The sequence below is a fragment of the Armigeres subalbatus genome, chromosome 3, assembly GCF_024139115.2.
Source record: "Armigeres subalbatus isolate Guangzhou_Male chromosome 3, GZ_Asu_2, whole genome shotgun sequence".
Classification (NCBI taxonomy): domain Eukaryota; kingdom Metazoa; phylum Arthropoda; class Insecta; order Diptera; family Culicidae; genus Armigeres; species Armigeres subalbatus.
Genome location: NC_085141.1, coordinates 11,886,844 through 11,907,032, shown reverse-complemented (window position 1 = coordinate 11,907,032; position 20,189 = coordinate 11,886,844). Strand labels below are relative to the sequence as shown.

General features: G+C 44.9%; 1 protein-coding gene across 17 annotated transcripts in view; it reads left to right on the top strand.

The window, feature by feature from the left end:
- Nucleotides 1-14,088, top strand: part of LOC134225845 (uncharacterized) — an 82,608-nt gene extending 68,520 nt beyond the window's left edge. For all 17 annotated transcript variants that reach the window (XM_062706253.1, XM_062706251.1, XM_062706250.1 and 14 more), the window contains exons 3-5: nt 11,825-12,316; nt 12,373-12,738; nt 13,219-14,088. In XM_062706253.1, the coding sequence (XP_062562237.1) occupies nt 11,825-12,316; nt 12,373-12,738; nt 13,219-13,316 (956 nt within the window). In that variant the 3' untranslated portion in view covers nt 13,317-14,088. The remainder of the gene's footprint in view (nt 1-11,824; nt 12,317-12,372; nt 12,739-13,218) is intronic.
- The last annotated feature ends 6,101 nt before the right edge of the window (nt 14,089-20,189 follow it).

Here is a 20,189-nt window from a genome sequence, read left to right as displayed (position 1 = left end):
CCGAATTGATTCATAAAAGCGCACTGGAAGCTCAGAAACGACGCGTTCCAAGTACATCTGTCATAAGAAGACCAGCCACTCCTGGATGGGATGATGAATGTACTAAGTTGTATTCTGAGAAATCTGATGCCTTCAAGTCCTTCCGTAAACACGGAAGGTCCGAGCTTTTTGAAGAGTATTTGAGGCTCGAAAGAAAGCTCAAAAATCTTCTCAAGGCAAAAAAACGTAGCTACTGGCGACGTTTTGTCGAGGGACTATCACGAGAATCCGCATTTCCACCAACGAGAGTGAAGAATACTCCAATCGATGGATATTCAACTTCGCAAAAAAGGTCTGTCCAGATTCCGTACCAGCAGAACCGCTATTTCGAGAATCAGTCACTGATCCCGGTTCTTTGGGTGGACCATTCACAATGCTGGAACTTTCTATGTCTCTTCTTTCATCGAATAACTCTGCTCCGGGATGCGATAACATCAAATTCAATCTTCTTAAAAACCTCCCAGATATCGCAAAAAGACGATTACTTGACCTGTACAACTGTTTCATGGAGTACAACATTGTGCCACCTGAATGGCGACAGGTCAAAGTAATAGCTATTCAAAAGCCTGGGAAACCAGTGTCTGATCACAATTCATACCGACCGATTGCCATGCTATCATGCATGAGAAAATTATTGGAGAAAATGATCCTTTCAAGAGTCGACCATTGGGTCGAAGAAAATGCATTGCTTTCAAATACTCAGTTTGGATTTAGAAAAGGGAAAGGAACAAACGATTGTCTAGCGTTGCTTTCTTCAGATATACAACTGGCCTTTGCGCACAAGGAGCAATTGGCTTCAGTATTCTTGGACATTAAGGGCGCTTTTGATTCTGTTTCCATAGAAGTACTGTCAGGCAATCTGCACAGTAGTGGATTACCCGTTATTTTGAATAATTTCTTGTACAATTTGTTGTCAGAAAAACAAATGAACTTCACACTCGGCACTCTGACAACTTCCAGAAATAGCTACATGGGCCTTCCCCAAGGTTCGTGTTTAAGTCCCTTGCTTTATAATTTCTATGTTAAAGATATTGACAATTGTTTGGAAGGACAATGCACGCTCAGACAACTTGCAGATGATGCCGTGGTCTCTTTAAGAGGACCATGTGCAGCTGTCTTGCAAGGACCATTGCAAAGTACCTTAGATAATCTGACTGTTTGGGCCAGACATTTTGGGATCGAGTTCTCTCCGCAAAAAACTCAATTGGTTGTGTTTACTAAGAAGCGGTACCCAGCTCAACTGAAACTCAAGCTGTTGAATGATGACATCAACCAATCTTTATCTTCTAAATACCTTGGGGTCGTGTTTGATTCCAAATGCACCTGGAAACTCCACATTGAGTATTTGATACAAAAATGCCAGAAAAGGATCCATTTTCTACGTTCTATCTCCGGAACATGGTGGGGTGCTCACCCGGAAGACCTCATCAAACTCTATAGAACGACTATTCTCTCTGTTTTAGAGTATGGCTCCTTCTGCTTCCTCTCAGCAGCTGATTGCCACCTGATCAAATTGGAACGAATTCAGTATCGTTGTTTGCGTATTGCCCTTGGCTGCATGCATTCAACGCATAACATGAGCCTGGAGGTGCTTGCTGGAGTCACTCCTTTAAAGCACCGTTACTGGGAGCTCTCACTTAGAATACTCATCAAATGTGGAACAAGTAACACACTTGTTCTAGATAACTTCGATAATATGCTTGAACTAACTTGTCATTCAAGATTCCTGAGAGTTTATCTCAACTACATATCGTCAGATCTTTGTCTTCCGTATTATAATCCACCTCGAGTTCACTTCACCAACGACAGTTCCTCAATTGAATACGATCTGTCCATGAAACACGCTATTCAAGGAATACCAGATCATCTTCGACAAATATCTATTCCCTCACTTTTTTCTGAAAAATATGAACATGTCAATTGCAACCACAGATATTTCACTGATGGTTCTCGCATCAACGGATCCACTGGCTTCGGTGTTTTCAATGTAACTTCAACCACCTTCCGAAAACTTCAGGAACCGTGTTCGGTTTATGTTGCTGAGCTGGCAGCAATTAACTTCGCTTTGGGGATAATTTCAAATCAGCCCGTAGACCATTATTTCATCTTCTCGGATAGTCTTAGTTCTATCGAGGCACTCCGGTCGATGAAACCTGTTAAGCACGCATCTTATTTTGTTACAAACATAAGAGAGCAGATGCGTGGTTTGGTCGAAAGATCATTCAAGATTACCTTTGTTTGGGTCCCATCTCACTGCTCAATCTACGGCAATGAAAAGGCAGACTCGCTGGCAAAGGTGGGCGCACAGGAAGGTGAGGTTTATGATAGACAATTCTCGAGCAACGAGTTTTTCCCATTAGTCCGTCAGAGTTTTCTTCAAAGTTGGCAAAGGAATTGGACACACAATGAACTTGGACGGTGGCTATTTTCCATAGTTCCTAAAGTTTCTGGGCGAGCGTGGTTCAGAGGTGAGGACTTAAGTCGAGGCTTCATTCGCGTGATGTCGAGACTTATGTCCAATCACTATTCACTAAACGCACATCTGTACAGAATAAACCTTGTCGATAGCAACTTATGTAGGTGCGGAGCCGGTTATGATGACATCGATCACGTAGTTTGGTCCTGCTCGGAAAATGACGCCTCCAGAGAGCAATTATTGGATACCCTTGTGGCCCGAGGTAAACAACCCTTCAGGGAAGTTCGAGGTGTTTTGGGAGATCGTGATGTTGTCTATATGCAGGCCATTTATAGTTTTCTTTGTGCTTCTGACATCAAAATTTAATATTTTGTTTTTTTTTTCTTCTTTCTTCAAAGTTTTTTTTTGTTTAGTCTCTGCCTTTTTGTTCTTAGAGCTCCATAGCTCTTGCCATCCGGAAGATGCTCCCAGTCGAACCATTCCTCGAGCATGACGACACGCCACATCGTCACTGACGCCAAATGCCCGGATGAGAAGCTGAAATTTCCTTATCCCAAATCCTAAGCCCCGTCCATCCTTAAATATTGTAAACTAACCTCGAGTCACCACGAGTACGCTGGCTCCTTCCCCTCTCTTATTAACTGTATAATAAAATGATATTGATTGTATATATCACAAAGAACCATGGCTCCGTAAAGTGTTATACACGCCTGAGCCAACCAAATAAATGAACTTGGAAAACAAAAAGTACAATGGATACACTATTCCCAGGGAGTCGATGATAGATCGGACCGCGAATCGAACTCGCCAGTTCCGGATTGGAAATCCTACGCCTTTGCTCGCAAAGCTACTGGAGACACTATAGTTCAATAATACAACATTTCTTCTATTAAAATTATGTTGAGGTTTTAGTGGAATATCTTCACTTGTCATAAAACGAGTTCGTACTATCCCATTTAATAACTTGATTGTACCTTTGACAGTGGCCGGAGTGGCCTGTGCAGTGCGAAACCGTATTCTCCATTCAGCTCGGTCCATGGCTCGCAAATCGTCCTCCACCTGATCGATTCACCTAGCTCGCTGTACACCTCGCCTTCTTGCTCCTGCCGGATCGTTGTTGAGCATTATTTTCACCGGATTACTGTCCAACATTCTGGCTACGTGTCCGGCCCACCACAGTCTTCCGATTTTCGCGGTGTGAACGATGGATGATTCTTCCAACAGCTGATGCAACTCGTGGTTCATTCGCCTCCTCCACGTATATCGTGCGGAATCTGCACCCCACCATAGAAGGTACGCAGCACTTTCCATTCGAAAACTTCCAGTGCGCGTTGGTCGTCCAACGGTCTAATGAGCGTTTTATAGATAGTCAGTTTGGTACGACGGCGAACTTTATTCGATCGGAGCGTTTCGCGGAGTCCGAAGTACGTTCGATTTTCTATCATGATGCGTCTCCGAATTTCTCTGCTGTTATCGTTTTCGGAAGTCACCGGTGAGCCCAAGTACACGAATTCTTCAACCACCTCAATATCGTTACCACCAATACAAACTCGTGGTGGGTGGCTTACGTTGTCCTCTCTTGGGGTTCTTTCTATCATGTACTTTATCTTCGACGTGTTGATGACTAATCCAATCCGTGATATAGGCTAATCTACGATGTAGGCTTCCCTTATCTTCTCAAAGTTACGTGTCATAATATCAATGTCGTCGGCGAAACCAAATAACTGGACGGACTTTGTGGAAGTCGTACCACTCGTGTCAATCCCTGCCTTTCTTATTACTCCCTCCTATTACGCGATGTTGAATAGCAGACACGAAGGGCCATCACCTTGCCGTAACCCTCTAAGCGTTTCCAAGGGGCTCGAGAATGCCCCTGAAACTCGAACTACGCACATCACCCGATCCATCGTCGCCTTGATCAATCGTATCAATTTATCCGGACATCCGTTTTCGTGCATTGGCTGCTATAGCTGGTCTCGATCGATTGTATCATATGCGGCTTTGAAGTCGATAAATAGATGATGTGTGGGTACGTTGTATTCGCGGAACTACTGCAGTACCTGACGTACGGCGAACACCTGGTCTGTTGTAGAACGTTCACCCATAAATCCCGTCTGGTACTGCCCCACGAACTATGTTGGGGTTGGTGCTAGTCGACCGATGGCATAAAATTTGGGAGAGTACCTTGCAGGTGGTGATCAGCAATGTGATTAAGCGGTAGTTGCTACAAACCAGCTTATCGCCTTTTTTGAAGATGGGACACACGACACCTTCCATCCACTCCTGCGGCAGCCCCTCTTCTTCCTAAACCTTGGTAGTTACCCAGTGCAGTGCTCTAGCCAGTGCCTCACCACCGTGTTTAAACAGCTCTCCTGGTAGTTGGTCAACTCCAGGGGCTTTGATGTTTTTCAGCTGGCTGATCTCCTCCTGGATTTTATATAGATTCGGAGCCGGAAGTCGCATGTCCTGCGCGCGTGCTTCTAGGTTCAATACCATACCGCCACCGTTGTCTGCCTCATCGCCATTCAGGTGCTCTTCGTAGTGCTGCCGCCACCTTTGGATTACCTCACGCTCGTTCGAGAAGGTTCCCGTTTATGTCCTTACACATATCGGGCTGTGGCACGTGGCCCTAACGAGAACGGTTCAACTTCTCATAGAACTTTCGTGCGTTATTAGCGCGGTACAGTTGCTCCGTCTTTCCACGGTCTCGATCTTCCAGCTCGCGCGCTTTCCTCCAAAAAATCGAGTCTTGTCTGTTCCGCGCCCGTTTGTATCGTGCCTCGTTCGCCCTCGTGCGGTGTTGCAGCAATCTCACCCATGCACAGTGGCTAAAATCGTGTTTTTAGCGCGTTCATTTAATAGTATCTTCATTATGTGATTTAGCATAATGGCGTCTTCGAGACATTTTATCAGTAAATCGACGCGCTTTTTTAGAGGTATTCATCCTTATGAAAAGTGAGATGAAAAAAATATTTTTTGCACTTCACAACATATAAAATTTGATTCTTCATAAAAGTTGATGAACTAATGTACCATGCGTCTCCATGTGCTTGTATGCTTATTGCTTATACATCGAACATGCTCAAAACTTGTTGGAATAAAAATCAATGAATCTCCAAAAGCAATGAAATTACGAACTCGGTGTATTCGACAAAGTTTTTCAGGAGAACTTTTGCTACTACTTGCTACTTGGAAAAAATAAATTTTTCATCTAACTTTTAGGGGGATTGATCAGTAAACTGAATACCTCAGAAAAATCACAAAAACTTACTGATAAAATGTCTCGAAGACACCATTATGCTAAATTGCATAATAAAGAAACTGTTAATTAAACGCGCTCAAAACACGATTTTAGCCACTATGCCATGCTGCATTCTTCTCCTCAACTAACTGCTTACATTCACCGTCATACCAGTAGTTTCCCTGATCCGGAGCCACCGTGCCTAGTGCAGCGGTTGCGGTGCTTCAAATGGCGGATCGAATATCTCTCCAGCCATCTTCAAGAGACGCTGCGCCTAGCTACTTTTCCGTTGAAAGTGTCACCTCCATCTGCTGCGTGTAGTCTTGGGCTAGGCTACTGTTTTATAGCCGCGGCGGACGACTCCGACGCGTGTTGTACAGCGTCGAGAGTTTTGAGCGCAGCCATACTGCAACGAGGTAGGGGTCGGATTAAATATTCGCATTGCGGTAATTGCGTACGTTCGTGATGTCGGAGAAGAATTTACCGTCGATTAGAACGTGGTCGATTTGGTTTTCCGTTTCTTGATTAGGTGATTTCCATGTGGCCTTGTGGGTATTCTTGCGGGGGAAGAAAGTGCTTCGGGCTATCATTCCGCGGGAGGCTTCCAAGTTTATGCATCGTTGGCCGTTGTCGTTCGATACGGTATGAAGACTATCCTGTCCGATGACCGGTCTATACATTTCCTCCCTTCCTACCTGAGCGTTCATGTCACCGATGACGATTTTGACGTCCCGCAGTGGGCATCCATCGTCAATGAGCTAGACTTTACTAAGGTGGCGCAGATCAGCGCTGCGTGCCACTAGCTCTCTCTTTTACTCTCCCACTGATCTTATGCAACGCAAATAGTGACGTCACTCCTTAGCCTAAGACGCGCGGCTACAAAGTAAGACTATCCTTGATTCGATTCCCGGTGGAAATTGTCTTGATTTCCCTGGGCATAAAAGTGTCATCGTGTTAGTCTAATGATATACAAATGCAAAAATGGTACCTTGGCTTAGAAACCTCGCAGTTAATAACTGTGGAAGTGCTTAATGAACACTAAGCTGCAAGGCGTCAATGTCCAGTGGGGGATGTGATGCCAATAAGAAGAAGAAGACATCGAGATATGTAGGTTATCGTGATGTAGAAGGCCCAAATGTATGTAGATTGGAGGGACCGAAAAAACTATCGTCATAGGGAGAGATATCTATATATATAGAACATCGAGATGTAGAGAGTCGACTGTATAGCTAAAATTCAATCTCTATCTGGCAAAAGGGCGAATGTCGCAAGAGAGAATTAATTTCATCGACTACCCCTCTTTTAAATAAAAGTAACAAGCAGAAGATTTATTAGCGGTTTATAACCTCAGAATGCAAGTTCTCATTGTTTTCTAGTTTTCTGAGGTAATAAACTTCAAAGAAATCCCCTGCTTGTCACTTTTTATTCAAAAGAGGGGAAGTCGGTGAAGAGAATCCTCTCTTGTGACATTCGCCCTTATTCCAGCTAGAGCTTGAGTGGTTTGTTGGTAAGTCCGAAAGTTGGTTGGCCTAATATACTACATTTGGCTGAACATCTAGTCTAAAATTACTTTGCCGAAAATGTCATTTGGACGAACAGTTCCTTAGGCTGAAAAAAAAAACAGATGACCGATGACCGAAATAAGCATTCGACCGAAAGTGTCGCTCGAATGAATTGGTCATTTGGCAGAAAATGCTGTTTGGCTGAAATGTTTGTTTTGCAGAAAGGCCAAAGGATTTTTTCTGCCAAACGACCATTTCCACCAAATGACGTTTTCGGCCAAATGATCTAGTCGATGGGGCCCTCCTTAGCCGTGCGGTAAGACGCGCGGCTACAAAGCAAGACCATGCTGAGGGTGGCTGGGTTCGATTTCCGGTGCCGGTCTAGGCAATTTTCGGATTGGAAATTTTCTCGACCTCCCTGGGCATAAAAGTATCATCGTGCTAGCCTCATGATATACGAATGCAAAAATGGTAACCTGGCTTAGAAACCTCGCAGTTAATAACTGTGGAAGTGCTTAATGAACACTAAGCTGCGAGGCGGCTCTGTCCCAGTGTGGGGATGTAATGCCAAGAAGAAGAAGAAGATCTAGTCGATCAAATGCCTTTTTCGGACAAACTACCATTTCGGCAAAATGACATTTTCAGATAAAAAAAACTGTTGGATATTTTTGACCATATTACAAGCAACATTTTTGACCAAATGACCTTTTCTGTCAAACATCCATTTCGGCATAACGACATTTTCGGCCTTATAACCTATTCAGCCAAACGACCATATCAGCCAAATGACGTATTGGGGAAGAGTGCTTTGACCAAATGAAATTTCTGGCCAAACTGGTTTTCGTTGTATAACCGTTTTGCCCAAACGTTTATTTCGATCAAATACAATTCTGCTGGATAATTTTTGACTTAACGTATTATTCGGCTTTCGCCAAATGATTTTCGGTCTAACGACCCTTCTTCTTTCCGTGGATTTTCCGAACATTTTCCTGTGGCAACTCAAACAATTTTCCTTGGAAATTCCAAAGTGTTTCCTTGGAAATTCCGAAGAAATATCAAAACATCAAAGTTGTTGCCATGGAAAGTCCGAAAATAATTTTCAAATTACTATTTTGGAGAAGCTCAGAGAATTTTCGAGAGAAATTCATCAGATTTTTCCGACGAAATGCAAAAGATTCTCCCGTTGAAGTCTTAAAAACATCCTGTAAAAATGCAGAAAAAAAACTTAAAAAACAAACGTTAAAAATCTCCACGCCGATTCACGCCGCCGCCGCTGACCAAAATTCTGACAAACGCCGCCGCCGACGATTTTTGGACCGGCGCACACCTCTATTTATATTGTCTTGCCAGCCTGGTTTTATAGTATCGTGCTCAAAATTGGGAAATTAATGCTTAGATTTATTTTTTTATTTAGTGGGATACTCAGTTATGTATCCACATCTGCCAAACGTATACGTTGATAGAGAATTGATACTACTAGACATTTGAAAAGAGCGTAACAGCCATTTCCTTCTTATTCTTCGTCTACATATATATATAGCACATATTTTTACCAATCTGTTTAATTATTAGGCTCGGATGTTAAATAATAAACTCTACGGAGCCGAAAACATAAGAAATAATAGAACTAATTATTCCGAAGAAGTTTCAGAAACATTTCTGCGTGAGGTCTTCTTTTGAGCGGATCGGTCCATTGATCCATCAGTAACCAAACGATCCCGTCCCTGACTCGTAGACTGCGCTAGTTGCTTTTTATCATTTTCCTCTCTAATTTTTCTGTAGGAGTCCGTGTAGCCCATGATTCCTTTCTTCACGAACCAGATCCGATCTGTATTATTCTTGAATGTCATAGTTTCTGCTAGTTTTTCGCGCTCCACCATTAAATCGGGAATTTCAAATGGTTTCATCCGTTCTGTTGAATCGGTATCCAATCCAATCACTTCTTCCTCAGCCATTTCAATTACGTCGTTCTGCGCTGCATCCGATGATGCTTGACGGGTTGCTGCATCAAATCCGATAACGACACCGGAACATGATTTCCGTTGCCCACCTTGCGTTGTCATGTTCGCCTCTTTCTTTCCGATTGATCGTCCCTTTTGATCGTTCATTTTTGTTCTTTATGGACACGCATCCTTCCGGTGACCTTCCGCTCGGCACATGAAACATTTGTTACGCAAATCCTTTCCTTTCCATATAGCATACATTTGCTCACTAGAAGAATCCTGTGCACCTTTCTAAAATGCATAAAGTTATGTATTTCAGAATGAATTTCACAGACCCATATCTAACGCAAGATCAATGTACTTCGTTTAAGAAGCTTCTACAACACGATCGATTCCGCACTAAATAATTTTGTGCTCTTCGGTGCAGACATTAGTTTTATCACTTCGCGTTCTCTCACACTAGCTGGCGTGATCAGCGTCAACATGATAGATTGCACACTGGTTAAACAAATTTCTGCTACGCGAGGTAGATTTTTTCATTCACTGCATTTCCACGATCGATTCCGCATTCATATTGTGCAAATAGTAAAAAAATATCACATAATTTGAATTTGAATTTTGGAAACACTGAAGACGTTTTATAGAAGAAAACTTCATACGTATTTGTGCAGTGCCAAAAGCATGTGATTGGTCCTTCGAGCCAGACGACCGTTGGACGATCGATTGAGCACAAGTGCGAAGCGTTGTATATTGCTGAGGGTGGCTGGGTTCGATTCCCGGTGCCGGTGTAGAAAATTTTCGGATTGGAAATTGTCTCGACTTCCCTGGGCATAAAAGTATCATCGTGTTAGCCTCATGATATACGAATGCAGAAATGGTAACCTTGGCTTAGAAACCTCGCAGTTAATAACTGTGGAAGTGCTTAATGAACACTAAGCTGCGAGGCGGCAATGTCCCAGTGGGGGATGTAATGCCAACGAAGAAGAAGAATGGTTGTTTTTAAAGGCGGCTTATTGGGCCTGCGCAAACCTCCTGTCTCGTCGGAGGGCCGTCGTGTCAGGGCTGTTTAGCGTCCCACCTAACACCAGGACTTGGGCTTGTGCGCTTTGAGCGGCACACGGTCGCTTTGACGGAGCCTACTTGCGGATACATGCAGCTTTTTATAGAGGTTTAACAGGGCCCACTGTCAAACCCCACCACATCTCAGGCAGGCGCCACAACGCAGATGGCCTGGGGAGGGATCGTCAAGCCCTTGGACATAGTCCCTGCTGCCCCCAAGTCTTGTTGTAATGAAATAATACTTCGAGCATCAATTAAGAAAAGAAGAACTCTTGCTAGCAGTAAATTTCCATGATTGCAATAGATAGGAGCTAGTTCTAGGATCAGCTATATGAGTCGATGTTGGGTGATTCCGTGATTTTGGCTGTGCTGGTTGTGTGTTTGTCACTTGTGATAGGTTCTAAACTTGTGGGCCGGAGGAAGAATTGTGGGGTTTAGAGGCGGTAAATCTTCCACGGAGTGGTGGGGCGAATAGTGTATGCTGTGTATGCTCGAACCATGTGCGATGGAGACAGGCAGCTAAGACACAGCTCGAAGCATTTCACCTTTCCGTATCGCTCGGGAGCTTTCATCCTTATGAATCTTTGGCACTTGAAGGCAGAGTGTGCCTCTTCAGAGCAGAATGCACATCGATTGGAACCGTCTAAGACGAGTTTAGTACTTTCCATTTAATTGTCAAGTCGAGTCAAGTACGATACACTGAAGACGACCTCACAGTTGAGGTCGAAATACGTATCTGCAAAAATAACAAATTTTAGTGGAATTAAATGGAAAGTACTAAACTCGTCTTAGACGGTTGAATACATTCCACTAAAAAGAGCTTAAAACATTTTTTTCTTATCGATTGGAAGGTGAGATTGCAGCTTAGTGTTCATTCCGCACTTCCATAGTTATTAATTGATGTTTCTAAGCCATGTTACCATTTTTGCATTCATATATCATGAGGCTAAAACGATGATACTTTTACGCCCAGGGAAATCGAGACAATTTCCAATCCAAAAATTGTCTAGGCCGGCACTGGGAATTGAACCCAGCCACCCTCAGCAATATACAACGCTTCGCACTTGTGCTCAATCGATCGTCCAACGGTCGTCTGGCTCGAAGGACCAATCACATGCTTTTGGCACTGCACGTTGGGGAAGGATTCGTTTTCGGACTTGCACTTAGGAACTGCGACGCAGTTTATAATGAGCAACAATAAATTTATTGGTGATAGAAAACTGAACACTTTTGTTCTTAAATTTTATTGCGATCTACATGAAATCGAATCGAATCGAGTTGAGCATGAAATCGCTTCGATGCGATGTGGTTGGCGTTTCAATTCTGGCTAACTGCCTGTCGTATTTCGTGCGATACGATGAGGTCAGTGGTTAGTATAAAGACCATATTTATGACAATCAATTACGATCATTCATACGCTCTTATCTAGGTACATATATGAGAAAGGGAGTCAGGTGTGAAACCACTTCGAATGTAGCAAGGTGTTTGATATTTGAATTCGCAACAACATGCAACAAATATGACGTATCTGATAAAATATTATACTTATTGACATAGAAGCTTCTTTTTTATTACTGGATGAATTAAAAAAAAACATGTTTGTATTTCATTCTCTGCTCCACAGATTCCTTGGCCTTGCGGCTCAAAACAGTCCACATCCCGCCTTACAAGCTCCGAGGAGAATCAGCTTTGCTACAATGTCAATACGAACTAAAAGGGCAGCAAACCCACAACGGTTACAGCAATCACAACAACTACCACTCTTCCCATCAGCAGCAGCGTGGTCGCCCATGGAATGACACGGCTGGTGGCTTCCGGCATCACGTCTACCATGACCATGACTACTACAGCGATTCGGAAACCGGCGAAGAACGCCTCTACTCCATCAAGTGGTACAAAGATAACGAAGAGTTCTACCGATACGTTCCTTCGGCGAATCAGCCCATCAAGAGCTACAAAATCGAAGGCATTCGGGTTGATCCGAATCACTCGGACGGCACTAAGGTGATGCTGAAAACCCTCACATTGAAGTCGTCCGGGGTTTACCGATGCGAGATTTCTGCGGAGGCACCCAATTTCGACTCGGTCCAAGGCGAGGGCCGAATGGATGTGATATGTAAGTACGGTGTTGTTAGAGTTTCATTCGCTTTTTACAACGTTTCGTGCACGTAGATCTGCCCAAGGATGGTCCGCACATCAATGGGAGTGAGAAACGATCCTACCACATAGGTGAATCCATGGAGCTTAACTGCACCTCCGGACGGTCCTATCCGGCGTCAACTCTGCAGTGGTATCTCAACGACAAACTAGTGATGGACCCCCGAAGTATCGTGCACTATCCACGGATGGTCAATCAGCACGGACTGCTGACAAGCTTCCTGGGGTTAAACATGGTGGTGCAGCCGCAGCACTACATCGATGGTTCCATGAAACTGAAGTGCGTGGCCAATTTATCGCCAGTGCTGTGGCGGAACGGGCAAGAGAGCATCATGCAGTGGGAACAACCACCACTGGATAATCGGGTCGCCATGTTGTTAGGTGAGTAATCAGCAATGTTGTAAAGATCACAGAAGTCAGCTTTTAGTGGATAGATTTCATTTATATCTCGGTCTACCTCAACTTCCAGAATATTTTAAATTGCACATGATTTTTTATTTGATTTGTCGTTTTGTTTTGTTGATTCCATAGGCCGGATACAATCAAAACCAAACCGCGTGAAAAAAACGACCGCAGTTTAATACTTCTTCAAGTACATCGAGCACTTGATAAATAGTTGAAGTTGATAAATAATTACTTCTGTGCATTAACAAAAACTGATGCTTAAAACTTTTTATTTTGCATTGATGGTTGGTTCAATTTCCTGGACCAAATCACATAATGTGCCAATGAGGCAGAATATATCACAGATTTTTTTTTTGAATGATGCGATAAGAACTTTTCTTATTGTGCTAAGAAATAGTAAAAATTACCACCTCGCTCAATTAATCATTTCTCCCCCCATATTTCTTTGCTTCACAGTGCGGAGTGGCAGCTCACGGCGGGTGCTCAGCAGTGTGGTTGTGCTCCTTTGGTACGTCCTCCTTGTCATCATCAGCACGTTCAGATTGCATCCGTAGCTACTACAGTCCGCACCAAAACAATTGGAACATGTCCTGCTGTCACCAACTTAGGAAGCAAAGCAATGGACGTCGTTCAACAATCCAACCATCCAAGTCCCCTCGAGTGGTTCCTTCTAGGGGGTATAGTTTCCGAAAGTAGAGAAAAACTTATGAGACCTCGACTGGCCATCCAGCGGAAAAGACGGCACCGACAGCCCGGAGATTTTATCTGGGAAAAATGAAGACAGCGAAACGGAAAAACGAAAAAGACAAACTATATCAAAAGTAGTGAGCAAAGTTTAGCGTGAATCGAGAAAAGGACACACTTGAGAAAAAGTATAAATATTATATTTACGAGCTAAGGGTAGAAGGGGTGGGAGGTGCATCGAAGAGGTAGGAACCAGTACGGCGTGATTTACTTGATAGCGTTCATGGTCCAGCTCGAGAGCTGACAGCAAAAGAAAATAGCTTTTTTCCGAGTTTAGTTTTCCTGTTAAGTTTTTGTTTGGTTTCAATTTATTGTACAGTAAGTGAGGAGAATGTCAGAGAAGAAAAGAATTCAAGAAAATCACCAACACCAGCCAGCGCACTGTACATAGAAAAATGACGATGAACGAGGAATGGCTCGTAGCCACGTCGAGCACTGTAATAATGAGGGCTGAGTAAGAAAAAATAAATAAATGCAAGAGTTGAGCAAGATCAACACAGAATCATTGTAAATTCAATAATTTTGTACATAAAAGTTAGCTGGGAATAATTATTAGAATAAAATTTCCGCTTGACCCCATGACTGAAATTGGCTTGTGTTTGGAATCATACTTAAAACAATCCGAATTAATTCACTGTAGGAGTAAATATTCTAATTCAAAAATTCAATAGTCTGAATTATTATTTGGGCTGTGAAAAGCTTATCTATCGTGTAGTGGATCAGTGGAGGAAATTATAAAAATCCAGATTAATCCACCTATCGGCGATGATGCCTTTCTCGCTCATTATAAAATGTATCGAGATAAGTTCTTTGGAGAGGTCAACACAGTACAAGTATAAAGCAATTAATGGCATAGCGCTTTAAAATATGTACATTCGATGAAAGTTTTTAATTGTCATATGGTAGGGATTTTGCTAAACCGCACCAGGTGGCTTGTTGACTGACTTCTGACATTTTGATCGTACAAGAAAAACGGAAATCATTTCATAACAACACATACATATCCTCAGTTATGAAGTTTAGGGATGTCCGATACGTTTTGTGATTAATAAAACCTGCAAAACGAAAGCTTGAGCAGAAACATGGGTAATTTTTGATGGCGCTTGGTGCGATTCAGCAGAACCCGACGATACATAGACTTCCAGAAGATTTGGAATCATTTTTCTTCATCGGACTTCTAAATTCTTGAAATAATTCATTTTGCTTAATCAAAACGATGAAAATCATTTGATGTTTTTAGTATTATTGAGTTGGATAAGACACCCAGAAATGGCCATCACCCCAAATAAGAAAAATAAGATAAATAAGACAAATAAGACAAGTAAGACAAATAAGACGAATAAGACAACTAATTGCTTCAAAAATTACTTCAAAAAGTGCTCCAGAAAATACTTCAAGAGTTCCTCCAGGAATTTCTTTCAAACTTCCTACGAAAATATTTTCAGTAACTTCATCCAGTAGAATAATGGTTCTCGACCTTTTTCTGAAGAGGTACCCTTTCGAATTTTTACATTCATTGACATACACCCTATTTTTTCGCTGTTAATTAAAATAAGAATAACTCATAAGATATATTAAAACAGACCTGCAAACTAATGCTCTCAAAAATGTTATCTGAAATCATCGTTTTTCCGCGAATTCTTGCAATTCAAACTAAGTTTATAATAAAGCTTTCTATGAATCTTTGATGACATCTGGAAGCTTCTCAGCTTCTTGAAAGTAGGCTTCCGCGCTTCGTGAAAGGAACCTTTAAAGTCTCTGAAGGGAGGCTTCGGAGCTTCGTATGAGGAAGTTTCGAAGCATCTTTGAATAAGAATTGCGATCCTCTCGAAGAGAGCCTACCGAGCTTCTTGAAAGGAAGCTTTCGAGCCTCTTGAAAGGAGGCTTCTAAGCCACTTGAATGAAGCCTTCCCCGCCTCTTGAAAGGAGGCTTCCGAGCCTCTTGAAAGGAGGCTTCCAGGCCTCTTGAAAGGAGGCTTCCAGGCCTCTTGAAAGGAGGCTTCCGGGCCTCTTGAAAGGAGGCTTCCGGGCCTCTTGAAAGGAGGCTTCCGGGCCTCTTGAAAGGAGGCTTCCGGGCCTCTTGAAAGGAGGCTTCCGGGCCTCTTGAAAGGAGGCTTCCGGGCCTCTTGAAAGGAGGCTTCCGGGCCTCTTGAAAGGAGGCTCCCGGGCCTCTTGAAGGAGGCTTCCAGGCCTCTTGAAAGGAGGCTTCCAGGCCTCTTGAAAGGAGGCTTCCAGGCCTCTTGAAAGGACGCTTCCAGGCCTCTTGAAAGGAGGCTTCCAGGCCTCTTGAAAGGAGGCTTCCAGGCCTCTTGAAAGGAGGCTTCCAGGCCTCTTGAAAGGAGGCTTCCAGGCCTCTTGAAAGGAGGCTTCCAGGCCTCTTGAAAGGAGGCTTCCAGGCCTCTTGAAAGGAGGCTTCCAGGCCTCTTGAAAGGAGGCTTCCAGGCCTCTTGAAAGGAGGCTTCCAGGCCTCTTGAAAGGAGGCTTCCTGGCCTCTTGAAAGGAGGCTTCCGGGCCTCTTGAAAGGAGGCTTCCAGGCCTCTTGAAAGGAGGCTTCCAGGCCTCTTGAAAGGAGGCTTGCAGGCCTCTTGAAAGGAGGCTTCCAGGCCTCTTGAAAGGAGGCTTCCAGGCCTCTTGAAAGGAGGCTTCCAGGCCTCTTGAAAGGAGGCTTCCAGGCCTCTTGAAAGGAGGCTTCCAGGCCTCTTGAAAGGAGGCTTCCAGGCCTCTTGAAAGGAGGCTTCCAGGCCTCTTGAAAGGAGGCTTCCAGGCCTCTTGAAAGGAGGCTTCCAGGCCTCTTGAAAGGAGGCTTCCAGGCCTCTTGAAAGGAGGCTTCCAGGCCTCTTGAAAGGAGGCTTCCGGGCCTCTTGAAAGGAGGCTTCCGGGCCTCTTGAAAGAAGGCTTCCGGGCCTCTTGAAAGGAGGCTTCCGGGCCTCTTGAAAGGAGGCTTCCAGGCCTCTTGAAAGGAGGCCTCCGGGCCTCTTGAAAGGAGGCCTCCAGGCCTCTTGAAAGGAGGCCTCCGGGCCTCTTGAAAGGAGGCCTCCGGGCCTCTTGAAAGGAGGCCTCCGGGCCTCTTGAAAGGAGGCTTCCGGGCCTCTTGAAAGGAGGCTTCCGGGCCTCTTGAAAGGAGGCTTCCGGGCCTCTTGAAAGGAGGCATCCGGGCCTCTTGAAAGGAGGCTTCCGGGCCTCTTGAAAGGAGGCTTCCGGGCCTCTTGAAAGGAGGCTTCCGGGCCTCTTGAAAGGAGGCTTCCGGGCCTCTTGAAAGGAGGCTTCCGGGCCTCTTGAAAGGAGGCTTCCGGGCCTCTTGAAAGGAGGCTTCCGGGCCTCTTGAAAGGAGGCTTCCGGGCCTCTTGAAAGGAGGCTTCCGGGCCTCTTGAAAGGAGGCTTCCGGGCCTCTTGAAAGGAGGCTTCCGGGCCTCTTGAAAGGAGGCTTCCGGGCCTCTTGAAAGGAGGCTTCCGGGCCTCTTGAAAGGAGGCTTCCGGGCCTCTTGAAAGGAGGCTGCGGGCCTCTTGAAAGGAGGCTTCCGGGCCTCTTGAAAGGAGGCTTCCGGGCCTCTTGAAAGGAGGCTTCCGGGCCTCTTGAAAGGAGGCTTCCAGGCCTCTTGAAAGGAGGCTTCCGGGCCTCTTGAAAGGAGGCTTCCGGGCCTCTTGAAAGGAGGCTTCCGGGCCTCTTGAAAGGAGGCTTCCGGGCCTCTTGAAAGGAGGCTTCCAGGCCTCTTGAAAGGAGGCTTCCGGGCCTCTTGAAAGGAGGCTTCCGGGCCTCTTGAAAGGAGGCTTCCGGGCCTCTTGAAAGGAGGCTTCCGGGCCTCTTGAAAGGAGGCTTCCGGGCCTCTTGAAAGGAGGCTTCCGGGCCTCTTGAAAGGAGGCTTCCGGGCCTCTTGAAAGGAGGCCCCGGGCCTCTTGAAAGGAGGCTCCGGGCCTCTTGAAGGAGGCTTCCGGGCCTCTTGAAAGGAGGCTTCCGGGCCTCTTGAAAGGAGGCTCCGGGGCTCTTGAAAGGAGGCTTCCGGGCCTCTTGAAAGGAGGCTTCCGGGCCTCTTGAAAGGAGGCTTCCGGGCCTCTTGAAAGGAGGCTTCCGGGCCTCTTGAAAGGAGGCTTCCGGGCCTCTTGAAAGGAGGCTTGCGGGCCTCTTGAAAGGAGGCTTCCGGGCCTCTTGAAAGGAGGCTTCCGGGCCTCTTGAAAGGAGGCTTCCGGGCCTCTTGAAAGGAAGCTTTCGGGCCTCTTGAAAGGAGGCTTCCAGGCCTCTTGAAAGGAGGCTTCCAGGCCTCTTGAAAGGAGGCTTCAGGCCTCTTGAAAGGAGGCTTCCAGGCCTCTTGAAAGGAGGCTTCCAGGCCTCTTGAAAGGAGGCTTCCAGGCCTCTTGAAAGGAGGCTTCCAGGCCTCTTGAAAGGAGGCTTCCAGGCCTCTTGAAAGGAGGCTTCCAGGCCTCTTGAAAGGAGGCTTCCAGGCCTCTTGAAAGGAGGCTTCCAGGCCTCTTGAAAGGAGGCTTCCAGGCCTCTTGAAAGGAGGCTTCCAGGCCTCTTGAAAGGAGGCTTCCAGGCCTCTTGAAAGGAGGCTTCCAGGCCTCTTGAAAGGAGGCTTCCAGGCCTCTTGAAAGGAGGCTTCCAGGCCTCTTGAAAGGAGGCTTCCAGGCCTCTTGAAAGGAGGCTTCCAGGCCTCTTGAAAGGAGGCTTCCAGGCCTCTTGAAAGAAGGCTTCCAGGCCTCTTGAAAGGAGGCTTCCAGGCCTCTTGGAAGGAGGCTTCTAGGCCTCTTGAAAGGATGCTTTCGGTCCTATTGAAAGGATGCTTTCGGTCCTCTTGAAAGGAGGCTTCCGGGCTTCTTGTATGGAAGTTTCCGAACCTATTGAAAGGAGGCTTCCGGGTCTCTTGCAAGAAGGCTTCCAGGCTTCTCAAAATGGGGCTTTCAAGCCTCTTGGAAGGGAGTTTCCGGGCCTCTTGAAAGGAGGCCTCTGAGCCTCTTGAAAGTAGGTTTCCAAAGCTTTGGAAAGGAGGCTTAAAATTCTCTTGAAAGAAGTACTCGGAGGTGCTTAAAAGGAGGTTTTCGAGAAGCGTAGAAAGATGCTTCCAATCCTCTTGCAATGAAGCAACTGAGCTTTTCAGAAGAAAAAAAAACCTTCATGTCTCTCAAATGGAGGCTCCCGAAGATTTTTTAAATTTGCTCATTCGTCGTCCTGTCCTTTTGATCTTCATCCTCTGTGCTGGTTGTGGAGGGCAGGATTCAATAGTTTTCAAGTAACTGATCGCCATGCATATTATGTACAAGACAAAATTATTAAATAAAAAATTATGCATATATCAAAACTTTAATCAAACTTATTATTTATAAAAATTGTAATATATCCGCCATTATGCATTTTTGACCAAGGTACCCTCTGGGCTTGGCGAAGGTACCCCCAGGGGTATATGTACCCCAGGTTGAGAACCGCTGGTGTAAAGGATCCATTTCCCGATATACAGTGACTCCGACATTTCCCCATATACAGTCAAACCTCCATGAGTCGATATTGAAGGGACCATCGACTCATGGAAATATCGAGATGTGGAATAGAAAATCCTTGTAAAACTCTTTAGAGAGACCAGTAACCCAGAAAATATTTTTAAGTATTTAATAATTTGCTTCCATGAGTCGATATCGAGTCATAGAACATTGACTCATGGAGGTTTAACTGTAGGCAATTTTGCCGAAGAGATCATTTTTGAAAAGTAAGAAATTACTTCATGTCTCACTACTTCTCATTTCTCAATGCTCACTGTAAAAAGTGAGAAGCGCGAAGTGAGTATTGAGACGTCCCACTCTTCATTAACTTCTCACTGTGAAAAGTGAGTAGTGCGAAGTGAGCAGTGAGACGTCTCATTACTCACTTGTCACTTTTTGCTTTTAACAGTGAGAAATGAGTAGTGAGTTCTCACTCCTCATTTCTCACTTTTCAAATGACATGTTCGGTCAAAAGTCCTATTCTTCCAAATGTCCTATTAGTGGGGCCCTCCTTAGCCGTGCGGTAAAACGCAGACCATGCTGAGGGTGGCTAGGTTCGATTCCCGGTGCCGGTCTAGGCAATTTTCGGATTGGAAATTGTCTCGACTTCCCTGGGCATAAAAGTATCATCGTGTTAGCCTCATGATATACGAATGCAAAAATGGTAACTTGGCTTAGAAACCTCGCAGTTAATAACTGTGGAAGTGCTTAATGAACACTAAGCTGCGCGGCGGCTCTGTCCCCCAGTGTGGGAATGTAATGCCAATAAGAAGAAGAAGAAGTCCTATTAGCATTAGCATTAGCATAGTCACGATGTAATTGATAGATTGGACACTAGTGATACTCATGTTTTACTTTTGAAATCCTTATCTAGAATGCTATCAGAAATCAATAAGGGAAGTGGTCCTTGATTCCAGTCTTGAACAAAAATAACAAAAGCATGAGGATTATTACTCATGGCCACGCCCATCTTCACCGTAACTAGGGAGAGAAAGGAACTGTTGATGTGGTACTTACTTAACGAGAGGCCAACGACTTAGCGACACCCTCATAAGTACCACGGAGTTGGATATTGGGGAAGGTATTCGTTGGGTCAGGATTTGCCTGTAGCTGACAATATGACCGTGGTAGATCTTACACCGTAACACACCACGTAAAGGTGTCCTTTTCGGCCAAATGACCTATTCCGTCAAATGACCTATTCGGCCAAATGTCCT